General features: G+C 38.0%; 1 protein-coding gene across 2 annotated transcripts; it reads right to left on the reverse strand.

The window, feature by feature from the left end:
- Nucleotides 1-239: 239 nt before the first annotated feature.
- On the reverse strand, nt 240-1,976 carry LOC144255348 (cysteine desulfurase-like). 2 transcript variants are annotated; one of them, XM_077799840.1, is made up of 2 exons: nt 1,680-1,976; nt 240-1,529 (listed from the first exon to the last, which is right to left on the reverse strand). In XM_077799840.1, the coding sequence occupies exons 1-2, from the start codon at nt 1,971-1,973 to the stop codon at nt 717-719; spliced, it is 1,107 nt and encodes a 368-aa protein (XP_077655966.1). In that variant the 5' UTR covers nt 1,974-1,976; the 3' UTR covers nt 240-716. The 2 variants fall into 2 exon arrangements, with proteins under 2 accessions (XP_077655966.1, XP_077655965.1); XM_077799839.1 differs by having other exon boundaries at nt 241-1,976.
- Between the last annotated feature and the right edge of the window lie 13,450 nt (nt 1,977-15,426).

Consider the following 15,426-nt stretch of genomic DNA (forward strand, 5'->3'; position numbering starts at 1 on the left):
AATGTTGGATGCCTCATAGAGACTTATTTATTCATAAAACTTCTTTTTTTTTTAACAGAAGATGATAAATTTATTTCTCTCCAAATCTTCAAATTAACAAATTCTAAGAGAAGAAACACAAAATTATTAAAATAATGGATAGAGTCATATTAGAATAATGGATAGAGTCTAAGACAATATCTATATTGGTCAAGCTGAGAACTAAGAAAGTTGTTATTTTGTCTACAGTCAATAAAAAGAGATGTTCTTTGGAGTCTCTAAAATGATTAAATTGAAGTCGATTATGCTTGTTGCTGAAGGAGCCAGTCCAGTTGAGCAGTAAAATGCCACAATTCAAATGTCTACATAGAACAATGGAGTCCCCAAAGAGCTTTCTCTTTTTCCTTTTGCTTTCCCCACAAAGGACACAGACACGTCCAGCAGCAACATCAGAGCAAATGTCTCTATTGCTTCCAGATGAGAATGTCCACACTCTATAAATGACCAGAGAAAAACACCTGAAGAGAAATGGGGAATGTGTCCCAGCATAGGATCTAAGGTGAGGGAAAGAAATTTTCCTTGTGTTTCTGAGGTGGAAGAGGACTGTGATGATGTTACTGGGCTATACCAATTCTGATGTTACACAGAGTACCCACTGGGTAGAATGAGATCCCTGGCTTTTGTGGGTCAGTGAGGCAGGATGGGCCAGGCCAGCACAAAATCAGGGATCCACTCTTCTAGTGTTGGGTCCACTTGATGCTCTTGAGGTCAATGCCATCCTGTACCATCTCCCAGAGAGGACTCATTTCTCGAAGACGCTTCACATGCTGAATGCATTTCTCTGCAGTGTAGTCTACTTCCTCCTCTGTAGTAAAGCGGCCAATGCCAAACCTGATGGAAGAGTGTGCTAAATCCTCATCAGTGCCAATCGCTCTAAGGACATAAGAGGGCTCCAGGGATGCAGAGGTGCAAGCACTCCCTGAGGATAAGGCAACATCCTTGAGTGCCATCAGCAGACTGTCCCCTTCCACATATGCAAAGGAGAGGTTGATACAGCCAGGATAGTGGTGTTCGGGGTCCCCATTCATCACCACATCTGGAAGGCTCTTCGTTATTTTCTCTATGAGTCGCTCTGCTAATTTTGAGATTCGTTTGTGGTCATACTCCATCTCTTGCTGTGCCACCTCACACGCAGCCCCCAGCCCCACCACCAAGGGTGTAGGCACTGTCCCAGACCGCATACCCCGCTCCTGCCCCCCTCCACTCTGCAGGGCCTCCACACGCACTCGAGGCCGGCGGCGGATGTAGATGGCACTAACCCCTTTAGGACCATAGATTTTGTGACCACTGATGCTCATGAGATCAATTTTCATGTTGTTGACATCAAGTGGGATTTTTCCAACAGCCTGGGCTGCATCCGTATGGAAATATACCTTTCTGGAACTGCAAATCCGCCCTATTTCTGCAATAGGCTGCTTTACTCCAATCTCATTGTTCACAGTCATAACTGAAACCAGGCTCATATCTGGCTGGATGGTAGCCTCCAGTTCCTTTAGATCAATGATCCCGCTCTTCTGCACTGGGAGGTAGGTGACCCGAAAACCCTCAGCTTCCAGTGAACGACAGGAGTCCAAGACACATTTGTGTTCTGTCTGGGTGGTGATCAAGTGCTTTTTCCGTGACCTGTAGAACCTGGCTACCCCCTTAATTGCTATGTTGTTGGATTCAGTAGCACCACTAGTGAAAATGATCTCACGAGGATCAGCTCCAATCAGAGATGCTACTTGCAGAGGCGAGGTAGCTTGAACATCCATGTAGAGAGGTCGCAGCACTGACTCTGTCTCAGGGGCAGCCTTTGAATTTGAGGCAACAGCTGACTGGGAGGCATGATCTACAACGCGCAGGCGCAGCCCCCGGGAGGGCGTCGCAGGCTTGGGCCCGACTGCGGCCGCCACCGCCAAAACCGCCCGCCTCCAAGCGGCTAGTAGCAGCATGGTCCCAGCGTCCCATAAAACTTCTTGAGGACCTTTTATATATAGGCACTGTGCTGTGTGTTAGAGATACAAAGACAGATAAGTTGAGCCTTGCCTTCAGGAGGAGTACAATCTAATGGGTGAGACAGGTACATAAATAGACATATTTAATGTAATTTGTTAAAGGCGATTGCACAATGAGGCAAATGAAGTATAGAAGCACAGAGGTGAGATAAACAACAAACCTGGCAAGGGAAGTGGGATCAAGGAAGCCTCTGGGAATATATTATACTTGAGCTGAGAATGAGCCAGAAATAAATTAATAAGATATGCATCACATACATTTAAAAATACATGACTGTCAAAATCTATGAGTTTTCTTAACTTTTTTTTTCTTTTCTTTAATTCAGAGTGACATGCCAATATTTTTTAGCTTTTTTGGTCTGTTATTGGCAGGTCTAGGACTCAGTTTGTTGATGGTAGGAAAGAAGTAGCCACATTTATAAACCAGGGTAGTCTTATAATTGCATGTTAAAATTCCTTAGATTAGTCTCTAAAAGACTGACCACTAAAACACTAGGAAGAAAAAGATGATACTGAAAAGACATTAAAAGTGTAAAATGTAAGATGTAATACAATTGGGCTCTGAGAGTATAAACCAGAGGGATAATTAAGGTAGTAAATATTCCTGGTGTGTCCCTGTGTTTCAAATTGTGCTTTCCTAAGGTAGTAGCTGCCTAGCACTTGAGCCTCCTCTGCTAGCTAGACCCCATCCCTCCACAGCTGCTCGGGGTTTGGAGTTGTGGAGATCAGGGTTTATGGCTCAGGAGGGCCTTGGCTTAGAGCAGCTGAAGAATCAGGATACTGAATCTCTGAAAGTCCTGGGATATGAAAAACTTAGAAGGCTCCAGGGAGAGCTTTGGAAATTGATTAATATTGTACACAGCTTCATTGCCAGTTAAACAGGGTTTTTGTAGACTGCACTTAATACTTCACCATTTTTGCTAATGGGTAAATTCATATCAGAAAATGATTCACCTATTATGATAGAGGAACTTAACCCCTTCCTTTTGAGGTCATGAGCTGAGTCTATCAAAGTCTGAAGTCTGTACCTAAAATGAATCAATACTAGTTAGTGCTTGTTTCTTCATGTTTTGTGCCCTGTTACTTGTATATTTCTTGAGTATAGCATCTCCAGAATCCCTTTCAATGCCTTTTTGATTAAAAATGAATTTTTATAGCAATTGTGATATCACATGTATAGGACATTTTGCTGAGTAGGCTTGTCAAATAGGGTTTCAAATTTTGATATGCTTATGCTGTAATCAGACTTTCCAAGAACAAACTAATGTTTGGGCTGGGGTTCCAGGAAACCCAAACATCTGGATGAAACAAAAAAATCAACATCAATCAATTATTCATTTTTTTCAACATGATGCCAAAGATCTAGATTGTTGGAAACTTTTCTAGTCAGGTGCTATACATTTTTGTGGATGAAGCTAGAACCAGAGTCATGAATATAGATCAAGGAAAAAATGCATCAACAGTTTGCATTTGGGTCTATCTCATGTTCCTTCTTAAACAGGAATATACAGAGAGTTGGAAATTGGTAGATATGATGGAGATTTTCTCCTGATAGCATTCTGCAGATAGTCATTTGACTAAGGCATGTTTAGATAGTATCTTGGGAACATAATAGGTGCTGACACAAAGCCACATAGAATTTCGGCTGACTCTGCAGTATAGATCATAGTATTGGGTATTGTGCAAAATGAGAACTGTTTAATCTTTGTGTGCAAAACAAATGAAATATTTTGCATTCTTCATTACAAAAGCTGGTTTTGAAATGTTTTAAAATAAATATAAGTGTACAAGATACAGTTATTGACTATCTACAAAGTGATTGGCATTATATTAAATGATTGCAAGCATTAACAGCTAGAGATATGAGAATCTACAGAGTGACTGGCATTATACTAAATATGTTTCCTTTATTAATTGATTAAATACCCATGAAAATTAAGTAGGTACTATAGGTGCTAAAGTCGATTAGAAAAATGAGGCATAATGAAATTAATAATTTACTCACAATAACCCAGTTTGTGGCAGGGTTGGAATTACAAGCCGGGTCTGCCTTATTCACTCAGCTAGATTGTTTCTGTTCCAACAGCCCTTCCCTGGGGATTTGGAGCAGAGGTGAAGTAGATCAACAACTCTTCAATAAAACAACAATTGGCAACAACAGCAATTAAAACAATTATAGCTAACAAATATTGGGATTTAATAGGTTGTCACAATTTGATTCTTGCTTTTTATTTCCAAAACCTTATATTTACACATAATACAGAAGAGACAGCTGCAATGTGCAGAGATTAGGAAATGACCATAAGATTCTTATGAGATGGAGCAAGGCCTGTTCTCCAGTCTGGGGTCAGATTGCTCAACATTAGAGTTGCCATCCCTGCTTCTGCCTTGCCTTCACTCCCTTCAGCTTTTGACAGTATTTTGGGTTCCCCTGTTAATCAAGAGTTGTCTTGAGTCTCTCCTTTAATTACTGTTCTCAGTTCTCCTATATCCCTTTTAGGCAGCTCTTTTTATCATCCCACTAATTTCTTGATTTTTATAAGTGTCTTATGCCTTGTAAGTCCATCTTGAATTTTCTTTCTTTCTTCCAGCATTGGGGATTAAATCCAGAGGTGCTCTAACACTGAGCTACATCCCCAGCCTCTTTTAAGAAAAAAAAAAATTATTTTGAGATAGAGTCTCATTAAGTTTCTGAGGCTGAAATCAAACTTGTGATCATCCTTCCTCAGTTTCCTAAATTGCTGGGCTTACAGGCATGCACCACCAAGCCTGGTCAGTCTTAGAATTTCCTCCAGGAAAGCACTTGCCTTTCTGTTGTGGAGAGTGAAATCAGCTAATAGTCTCTGGCTTTTAATGCTTCCAGGCTCTTCTTCTTCTGCTTAGGCCATGCTCTTTCCCAGCAACAGCCAGCCAGCAGCTGTCCACAGTGGTGTGGACACATCAATGATAACTATGCAAGGAGATGGATATATTAACTGCCTGATTGTGGTAATCATTCCACAATGCATACAGAAGTGTCTGCTCAGTAAAGGATAGTCTCTAGCTTCCTATTGAGTCAACAGAGACATTGTCTGTTCTACATGGTGAGCAAACCTTCTCCCGTCCCATTCTGCTTCCTTTCCTTCTTATCTTTCACAAGCTTTACTTTTCCCCTTCCCCATCAGCAATCATGGCTCAATAAACCTCTTTAATTCCTGCTTTCATTTTAGTATTCACTTCTCAGAGAACCTAAGTGACATTACAACTAACGGAGTCGGCTACCCAAAGAGGATGATGCATTAAATGGTGGGGGTGCTAGTTACATCTGGTAACACATTACTCATTGACAGGAGACTTCTGGTCATTAAGCATAGAATGGGAAATGTGAATGAGTGGAAATATAAGGAATATGGAAGAGGGAGAGGGAGAGAGAAGAGAAGTAAATGGAGGTGGTGGTGAAGATAAATGAAAGCTTTCAGACATTCATCTTGTCTATTCTGTTTATTCATGGTTGTGACATTAATCCTTCTTTATTTAGTTATAAGACAGTGTTAAAGAATATTGTCACTTATAGGCTAAAGAGGCAAAATAACAAACTACTGGACCATTTTCTGCTTTTTTGCACATTACATAACAAAATAAAAATGTGTGAAAAATATTGCCCATTTTATTTTATTATCATCATATAGTTAATTTTCAAGTACTTACAAAGTACCTAGAACAATACCTGCCACACATTTGCAGACTCTCAATAAATATTTGTTGACTAAATGAAAGAATGTACAAAAGTTTTAAAAGCTTGAATCAGTGGGCAAAAGATACAGAAAAACAAATTCTGCATGATATTATTTATATGTGAAATCTAAAAGTTGAAATTTGAAAGTGGTGAGTGTAATGGTGGTTAACAAGGGTCAGAGGAGAGTGAGGAAAATAGGAAGGTTAATTAAAGTGTATAAATTTTCAGTTATTTAGGATGAATAAATTCTGGAGATTTGTAGCTAATAATCCTTTACTGTAGACTTGAAAGTTGCTAAGAGAGTAGGTTTTAAGTGTTCTTGCCATGTACACACACCAATGATAACCATGTGAGGAGATGGATGTGTTAACTGCCTGATTTTGGTAATCATTCCACAATGCATGCATGTATCAGAATGTCATATTTCATAACTTAAATTGATAATTATTTTTCCCAATTATACTTTAACAAAGCTGAAAAAATAGATGTGTGAAAAGTAGTAGTAGGGGTAGTCAACTATGGTAGATATTTCATTCTCATACAATATAGCAAAATTGATTCAAAGAAAATTAATAAGAATAAAATAAATTTTAATCTGAGATATAAATCCTTAGACACTGTAATTATCAAGGTTAAGCCAATTAAATCATTTATTACTGACTATGGAACACTCAGGTATTTAGGAAAAAATGTTGTTTCAAAAATTATGACTCTACCAAATACTGGCTATGAATTATTCAATAAATGTGTGGGGGTGATATTGTTTACAACACATTTCCTGCCAACTGCTGTTTTTTGCTAAATGTTTAAAAACATTGAGGCAGCTTCTCAATATAATTGGTAATAGAAGCAGATGGCACTTCTTTGACCATTCATTTTAGCTTCTAGGCATTTGCAATCAGTTATATGCAAGATATAGACAGACACTATTCATTAAAATTAGCCCCATCTTTTTTAGCTGTCAGAAAGTAGACTCAGTCATAAAATTTGAGAGTAAAGAATCTGAGCAATCATCTAGTCCAAGTCTTGTATTTTACAGGTGAGAAAACTCTCAGAGAGGTAGTAAATTAAAGCTCAAGGTCACATAGGAAGTCCATAGGACCAGATCTCAGCCCTTTTACTTAAGGAAAAAAACTATTTCACTATAAGGATCAAGGCTGAATTTTCTATTTGGAGAGATTTAAATATTTCTATATTGTTGAAAATTATGAAACATTCAGGTATCCTGAAAATTAACAAGAATAATATGACTCTGGAATATCCCTCCACTTGTTTTATCAAAATTTAAGACATTGCCATATTTGCATCAGATTTTGAAAATTCATGATGGAGTTCCAGTATTTTTTAATAGATCAGAGCCATTACATTCAATTTACAGTGAAATAACAGCCATTAGACACAGCTTAATTTGTAATTCTTTTAAGGTGAATTACAAAAGTATTTCTAGTACTCTGAAAATTAATAATAATACAAATAATTATAAGTAGTGATCATTGTTCTCCTTCTTATGACAGATATTTATGTGCAATTATTGCCTTTTTCATATAAAAAAATCACATTTTTTATCATCCCAGAATTAATTCTTCTTTCTTATTTTCCTTTTTTCTCTCTCTCTCTTTCTTTTTTCTTTCAGCTTGGGGATTGAACCTAGGTGTGTTCTACCACTGAGCTATAACCCTGGTCCTTTTTATTTTGAGGTAGGGTCTTGTTAAGTTGCAGAGGCTGGCCTTGAACTTATGATCCTTCTTCTTCAGTTTCCTGAGTCACTGGGATTACAGGTGTGCATCGCCATGCCTGGGAACTTAACTCACTTTCTTATAGAAGAAATATCAGTCTTTTGTCACTATTCTTCTTGGCTGAAGTAGTCCTTTATCTCATAGGCTTGTTTTTTTCTCTAGTGGAACAAAATTCTATAGTAGGCTAATTTCTTTGAATGGAAAAGAAAACAGATTCTTTCTTTTTGGGGTTAGACACCACCTCTTGTCAGACTCCATAACTTCACAAGCAGTCACAGCAGAGCTCCTCTGGATTTTAGCTCCTATGATCACTTCACTCAAGTACTTTGTTTAAAGCCATCCCACATACCTTCTTATGGCTGTTCTCAAGGCCTGAAGAGATGACTCTCAAGTCTAGTGAGTTGGCACGTTGGAGACGTGGCCAATCTAAATGAGGAGTATTGTGAAAATATTCAAACTTATTTTTCAATGGGTATATTTCACTGATGTTTGGATGTTGGTTACACCCAATGTTCTGAAAATTCACATCAAAGAGAAAGAGGAAAGCATGCTGTGAATGAAGGCCCGACTGAGGCACAACTGGGAACCCATCCAGGTTTTTCTCCCAGAAATCAAACCTTCCTTGGAACTGATCCTAAAATAGAAATGATTGAATCTCTGAGCACATTCCTTCTGAGAACAAGAACTGCAAGGCTAAAGCAACTCCGGTAGAACCAGTGTAATGTGAGGTGTAATATCTAGTCCTACCTCCCTTTCCCTCCCTGACCTGAAAAATTTCCCACAGAATGAAGATGGCAATACTGTCTCCCCACACACTCTCTCCCCACTTTATATCCCATCTGCTCTCAATGTTTTGCTTTTTCCCAAGCAGATAAATATCTTTCATATTTCAGGACATTTTTCTATGACACTGTTTTCCTGGCCTGGAATTTCCTTAACTTCTTTTAGTTGAAAAACTACTAAGATAAAGTTTCAGGAAAAATATTTCAGAAAAACTGGCTGTTAAAAATATTTGATAATCTGGAGAAATAAACAGAAATACATATTTGGATTTATTAAAATTTGGGTAGAATCTCAAAATTCTAAATTTGAAAAAAGTATCTGGTACATAGTATGTTCTCAAAAAATGTCAGTGAGTGAGTGAAGTCAATAATGTGCATGTTTAAGGGTCTTGATAGTTTTATTTGAAATAGAAGTTTTTTTTATAGCTTTTATCTGTACTTAGGTCCTTATATGTGTCTCCATCCTCCCAAAATTCTTGAGATGTTGTGCCTTTCATTACACACAAAGTGAAATTATTCATTGATTTGTGGAATTACAGACTACACGTGTTACTGGGGGAAAGGTGTGCCTGGGATGAACACCAGGAACTCATACATTTGACATGCATTTCCTCTATGTTGTGCATGTCTACACTTGAAACTTGCCTTCAGTCTCTGTTTCTTGGCTTAGCATTCTAATTCCAGGTTTTGGACCTTCCCTGAGCTCTGGCACACTTGTCTGGAGCCTGGGTATATTGGTTGCATCATTCTACTGAATCATTAGTGAGCATTCTGCCTCTGCTCATTAGCCATTGGGAATTGTGCTGTTCCTGCCCTCTCTGATATGGAGTGCTCCTATCCTATGCCATGGTTCAGTGACCAAGGGTCAGAGTCCTAGGGTCAGATGAACTTGGGTTGAATTCCAGTTCCTCTATATCTAAGTTTGGTGAAGGTTTTCTTCTTTGTAAATTGGAGCTAACATTAAATTCTTATGTTGTGAAGTTTAAACAGTAGTGTAAAATGCATACAATATGTTACATATAGATGTGAATAATTTCTTTTTAACCTGTAAGGCTGAGAACATTGGCTCAAGTCCACCTGAACACTGGCTGTTTGGAAGAATACTGGTCTACTTGAATTCTGGTTATTAAGTGTTAGAGGTCAGACTCACTGTTGACTATGCAGCTTTCTTTGCCATCTATTTTCCCTTAGTTTTTATGTTCTTTTCTAGCAACATTCTAACAATGAAAGATTAGGAAGAGCACAGAAGAATATGTCTTATAATTTTGCCTTGGCCTGGGTAAGGAAAAATAGATTTATTATTTTAGAACATGGTAATTAAGTAGGCAGAGTACAAACTGTTAATAATATCAGCAAAGCAATTCATTAGCCAGAGTAGGTGTTATTGGTTAATAAACTAACTTTAAACAAATTTTTATCATAGGAAAGCCAAAATCTTGCATAATTCATCTAAAGATGAGGAAGAATTGACTTTATTCTTCAAGGGTTTCTGGGTATTACTCAAATGGAATTGAATAAATATTCTTGAAAATGAAATAGGATATTTCACTAGGAAATGTGACCCTTATGAAGATGCTCACATTCTTGGAAATTGTATTTGTGTTCAACATATTTTATTGTCTCCTTCCAGCAATGTGACAAAATGACCATAGATTTTTTGGAGCAAGATTGGCATGGTTTATTTATTTAATATCACTGAATCTCAATTTTCTCTTAGATGAAGTGGACTTAATTTTCTCTATTTTTCAAGATGGTGGTACAAATTAATTACAAGAATGCATGCCAGGTGTGCTGTGTTATGCCAGGACCTGTTCCTCTCCTCTTTTTGACTTCCAAACTTGTGTGGAAGAGTCACTTACCTTAAATTGGACTAATGTGAACACATAGTTTTTTACTCCCAAACTATTCTACTATTCATCTCTCACATTGAAATATCTAATATTCTACAATAGGACTTGATAACTCTATTATTTTTCTCTTTTGGGCAATAAAACTCAAGTTTTGCAGAAGGAGGAGGATGGGCAAATGAAGCAACCGAATTCTTGGACTTGAATAAATGGAAAGAAGTGTCACTGTTCCTGTGTTATTATGAGTGAAATTGTGGCCTTAAACATTCATTGTTCAGAGAATTATTGGGTGCCTGGTATGTGTAAGGTACTGTTTCATGTGTTGAGGATACAATTGTGAAACAAAAAGGTCAAGTTCTGGGCATTAGGGTGTTGAGAGCCACAGCCAAGTCAGAATGTGGTGGGTCAGTTATTTGTGCCCAGCCAAATTGCGGCATTAGGAAACTTAGAAAGGGGATGCATGAAACAGGTAAAATATTTATTGCTATAGACAGTGATAATGATGTTAAGAAAAATAAGGTGAAATAAAGGGGAAAAGAAGTACTGGAGTTAGTGTAATATTTCTTTCTTATATAGGGTGTCCAGAGAAGGACTATTTGATAAGGTGATATTTGAGCAGGGGTCTGAAAAGACCGAGGATAGTTCAGAGATATTTAGGTTAAAAGTGTTCCATACAGAGAAAGAGTAGATTGCAGAGGCCCTTGAAAAATGAGGGAATACAGACTGTTTAAAGAATACCAAGAATATCAGAGGATATTCAGGATAAAAGATGAAATCAGATGAATTAGTTAGTTAGAGAGATCTGCTGTATTTTCTTTGTACCTAGTTAATGGTGCTGCATTGTGCACTTAAAAATTTGTCAGGAAGGTAGATCTCATGTTACTATCATAACAATATAGTTACAATAATAAAGATGAAATCAGAAGCTGATGGAACCCTCAGGGGAGGAAGTGAATTTTATCTCTCACAGCCTCTATCAGAATCAATTAGCCTAAACCAGAAGAATAAATAACCCAGTCTCGCATCTCCTACCTCATTATGTTCTGTCTTTCCCATTGCCAAACCAAACCCCAAACCATAGAGAGAGTTATCTTGAGTGATGTCAACTCTAGAAGTCAGTTTCCTGAGATATGGACCATGGTAGAGAGGCCTGGAATGGATTTGGATGTGAGGCAAATGGAGAATAGAGACTTGGACCATTTAACTCAAAATAAATAAAATAATTGCTTTAAAATCTTTTAAATGATTTGTTATTGCATATGAGGAAACTCAACAATGGTTGATGCATTTTGGAAAGTACTTGGAAAGGTTTCCCCTCTGACAAAATAGTTGTGAAAAGAGAAAATGAGATTTTTAGTAAAGAACAACATTGATTTCTTCTTTCCTGGGCTCTGGCTACAATTCTTGGCTTCTAATGTCTGTGTTCTCTTCCTCTGTCTTCATTTTGCTGGAACCTGCATTCTGGTAATTTTTTGCTGCAACCTATACCATCTGGGAGATGTCCAGGTCTTAATATTCTCCCATCTACTTCATCAAATAAATGCATCTCACTATTGTAACATGAAAATTATCTGAAGAAGTGATCTTTGCCAGGCTACTTGTGTGTTCAGCTATTGTTTCCAAAGAAAGTGATTTTGTTCTTAAACTTTACAAATGCTTTAAGTTCTTCAAGGCTTATCATGTAAAAAAGGGGATAGTGATGTGGAGTTTCAGTTTGGGAAGATTAAAAAAGTTCTGGCAATGGATAGAGGTGACAGTTGTGTACAATGTGAATGCCCTTAATGTCACTGACCTGCATAATTCAAAATGGTTAAGTTAGTGAATTTAATATTGTATACATTTGACAACAACAAAAAATCTAGGAAAATAAATAAATAAATAAAAATAAAAGCGTGATTACACCTATTTTATATTCTTAGCCATCTACAGGAATGGGAAAGGACCAAAAAAAAAAAATATTCATGAAGAGGAAAAATTCATTTGTGCTTGTTCTGTTCTGAAGTTTCTCAGAAGTTCAAAGATGGAAAAAGCCATCTTGAGAGGCAGCGTGTTCCCTGTCACTAGAGGTGTTTGGCTGTTAGTTTTGAGGGAAGTTGTCAAGTGGTTTTAAGTTTTGCATGTCTGGTTGGCCCCATTATCTTTCTTTTTTTTTTTTTTTTTTTTTTTTTATAAAGCTCCGAGCCGCGCACGCGCGCCTGGCCCCTCGCCTTTTTTTTTTTTTTTTTTTTTTTTTTTTTTTTTTTTTAAGAGAGAGTGAGAGAGGAGAGAGAGAGGAGAGAGAGAGAGAATTTTTTTTAATATTTATTTTTTAGTTCTCGGCGGACACAACATCTTTGTTGGTATGTGGTGCTGAGGATCGAACCGGGGCCGCACGCATTCCAGGCGAGCGCGCTACCGCTTGAGCCACATCCCCAGCCCCCCCATTATCTTTCTAAGATCTCTTCCAATGCTTTTGAAAGCATGGAAAGCTCTGCAGTTGAAGTTGTTTGAACAATGGCAGCACCTTGCTCAGCTTTGGTTCTGCTGTTTGATTCAGCTGACAAAAAAAAGTCCAGGCTGATAAAAGAGAATAACACAGACAGCCAGGAGCAAAGAAAGCAGAGAAACTAATATTATATTTCTGGGCTTGTGTTTTTCTTATTTCAACCATAATTAAGCGGCAGGACCAAGTTCTTGCAGAGGAAACTTTCGGGGTTGGAGCCACCTGCCTTTCTAGGTCATGAGGTAGAGTGCTGAGAATGGATTTCAAGTTCATCAGGTACAGATAATGCAGTTTTGCAACAGAGCTTCCTGTCATGTCATCTTGCCAGTTTCAAAATTGGTCATCTGAGGCTCTAGTTCTGATATTACACATCATTTATTCTGGGGCATTGTATTAGTTTCCAATTGTTACTAGAAACGATTATAGTTCTGGAGTTCAGAAATGTAAAATGTTCTAACTACTAAAATCAAGGCATAGGAAGAACTCTGTTCTTCTGGAGACTCTACTGGCAAATTCATTTCCTCCCCTTTACCAGCTTCTAGAGAATACTTGAATTCTTTGGCTTGCATTCTTCAAAGTTAGCAGGGCAGCAATTTTTGTTTTGTTTTGAACTAGAGACCTGTATTTTCCTTTGTCAGCCAAGTGGGTTATTCTAAGGGGTTGAAGCAGGAAGACTGAGTGTCCCATGCCAGGCTGGCTATGCTTCACAGGTTTGCAGATGATAGAGAACTTGCCCAGGTAGTGGTCCATTATTTCCTGCTTGAGCTTCACTTGACTGAATGTAAAGTACAGCATCTTTAAATGTCCCTCTGATTCTGACTGTCATCAAATCTCCTGTTGTGACACATACCTGTATCCCTATTACAAAATTCCTTGTCTTTACATTAGACTCATCTTTGTAATCTAGAATGACTTCACAATTACAAGACCCTTAACTTAATCACCCTCACAAAGTCCCTTTTGCCATATAAGTGACACATTACAGATTCTGGAGGTAAGGATGCTGGCATCTTTGAGGGAGCATTATTCCACCTACCACAGAAACTGGTAAAATCTAATCCCAGGTTGGGAGAGGACTAAAGTCTAGGGAGGAAGTGGCACTGCTGCTATACTGCTCCTTGTTCTCCTAGCTGCTGATCTGTTCAGACACATCATCATTTCAGACCATTCCTCCACACATGCCATGATACCATCCCATTGGAGTGTGTTACTGGGTAGTCAGAAGTGCAGTTCATGAAATGTTATCAGCCCTCCTGTAGTGAAGAGCATGTGCACTTCACTACTCCCTTAGGATTATGCATGGCCATGTGAATGGGAGCAGAAGTGGGTCTGTTACTTACAGGCTGAAGGTTTAAGGACTAATGCATGATTTGTGACATTTTTCTCTTCCAACTAGAGTAGTTGTGGCAGCACACATCCCTGGTCTTGATCCCTGAGTGACAATTAAGAGAGTATAGTGCCTGCATCCTAACAAGTTGCCTGCATATGTCTATGACAGTTATAAACTCACTTGAAGGTAATGTCAAAGTTTTTAGGCCCTATGAGAATAGAATCACTATACTCCCTGGTGTCAATTGATTTATTTTCAAGATAAATGTCTACAGAAGTTACTAACAGGTTAACAGGAACAAATCATTGTTGTGAATCTGCTGTTTGCAAGTGTCACTAGAGAATCAAATTTCTTTGAATTGTATAACTCTTTCCATGCCTTGCATCAATGTATTTAATATATAAGAAAAGCTAAAATTTTATTTTTGCAATCAGCTTTGTTAATGGCCATGAGTAACTCTGCATTGGGAAAATAAGAAAACATGAGCGACCATGGCCCTGTGACACTGATTGAAATTACCTTGAAAGACATGGTTCTTCCATGGAAAAAGTTACAGGAGCTTTGATAGTCACAAGAGGAAGTAGTTGGGGTCATCAAGGAAGTGGGCTACAAAGAGGTGGGAAAATCTCTTCTATATGATTCAGATGTTATCTTTAACAAGGGGTGGAACTCTCCACAGGATTCATATGTTAGCACATTCTTAACTGTAGGCTTAGTAGAGCCGGGAGGACTACCAAGCCTGGTATACATTCCTAGAGTTTTATCCAGTCATCACAAGAATGCTAGGTCAGATTCAGAGGTTGATGGTAAATGGCTATTAAAAGGAACCAAAGGTAGCCTAAGATAACTTTGGCTCTTTATCTGCAACATTCCATCTCTCCACAATCACCATGTTCCAGTCAGCCAAGGTCACACAGTCTGCAGGCTCTAAAATATAGATGTGGCATCTTTGGAGAACTTCAGTTCACAGTTTGTAAAAGATTGAGCTAAATATATGGACCTTTCTCTGGTTGTCTGCAAACTTATGACAAAATTTCTGTGAGAACATATTTTTAAGTTGTTTAAGAAAATATTTACGTTTTCAGGTCATTAAAAGAAAGCCTTGGGCTGGGGATGTGGCTCAAACGGTAGCACGCTCGCCTGGCATGCGTGCGGCCCGGGTTCAATCCTCAGCACCACATACAAACAAAGATGTTGTGTCTGCTGAAAAACTAAAAAATAAATAAATAAATATTAAAAATTCTCTCTCCCTCTCTCTCTCTCTCTCTCTCTCCCTCTCTCTTTAAAAAAAGGCCTTATTTTAGAAGCTCAGGTTGTTTTCTTTTTGTAGAAAATGAAATTAAAAATTGTTTTACTATAAAAATTCACATACCATATTTCACTCAAAATGTACATTCAATAGTTTTTCATATCTTCACAAAATTGTGTAATCATCACCATATCAATTTTAAAGCATTTTTATCACTCCAAATCTAAATGTCATACTTATTACTAGCTA

Source organism: Urocitellus parryii, chromosome 6 (genome assembly GCF_045843805.1).
Source record: "Urocitellus parryii isolate mUroPar1 chromosome 6, mUroPar1.hap1, whole genome shotgun sequence".
Classification (NCBI taxonomy): domain Eukaryota; kingdom Metazoa; phylum Chordata; class Mammalia; order Rodentia; family Sciuridae; genus Urocitellus; species Urocitellus parryii.

What these genes read in the sequence shown, in the direction of transcription:
- LOC144255348 (XM_077799839.1), bottom strand. Translation starts at nt 1,973, where the DNA reads ATGCTGCTACTAGCCGCTTGGAGGCGGGCGGTTTTGGCGGTGGCGGCC.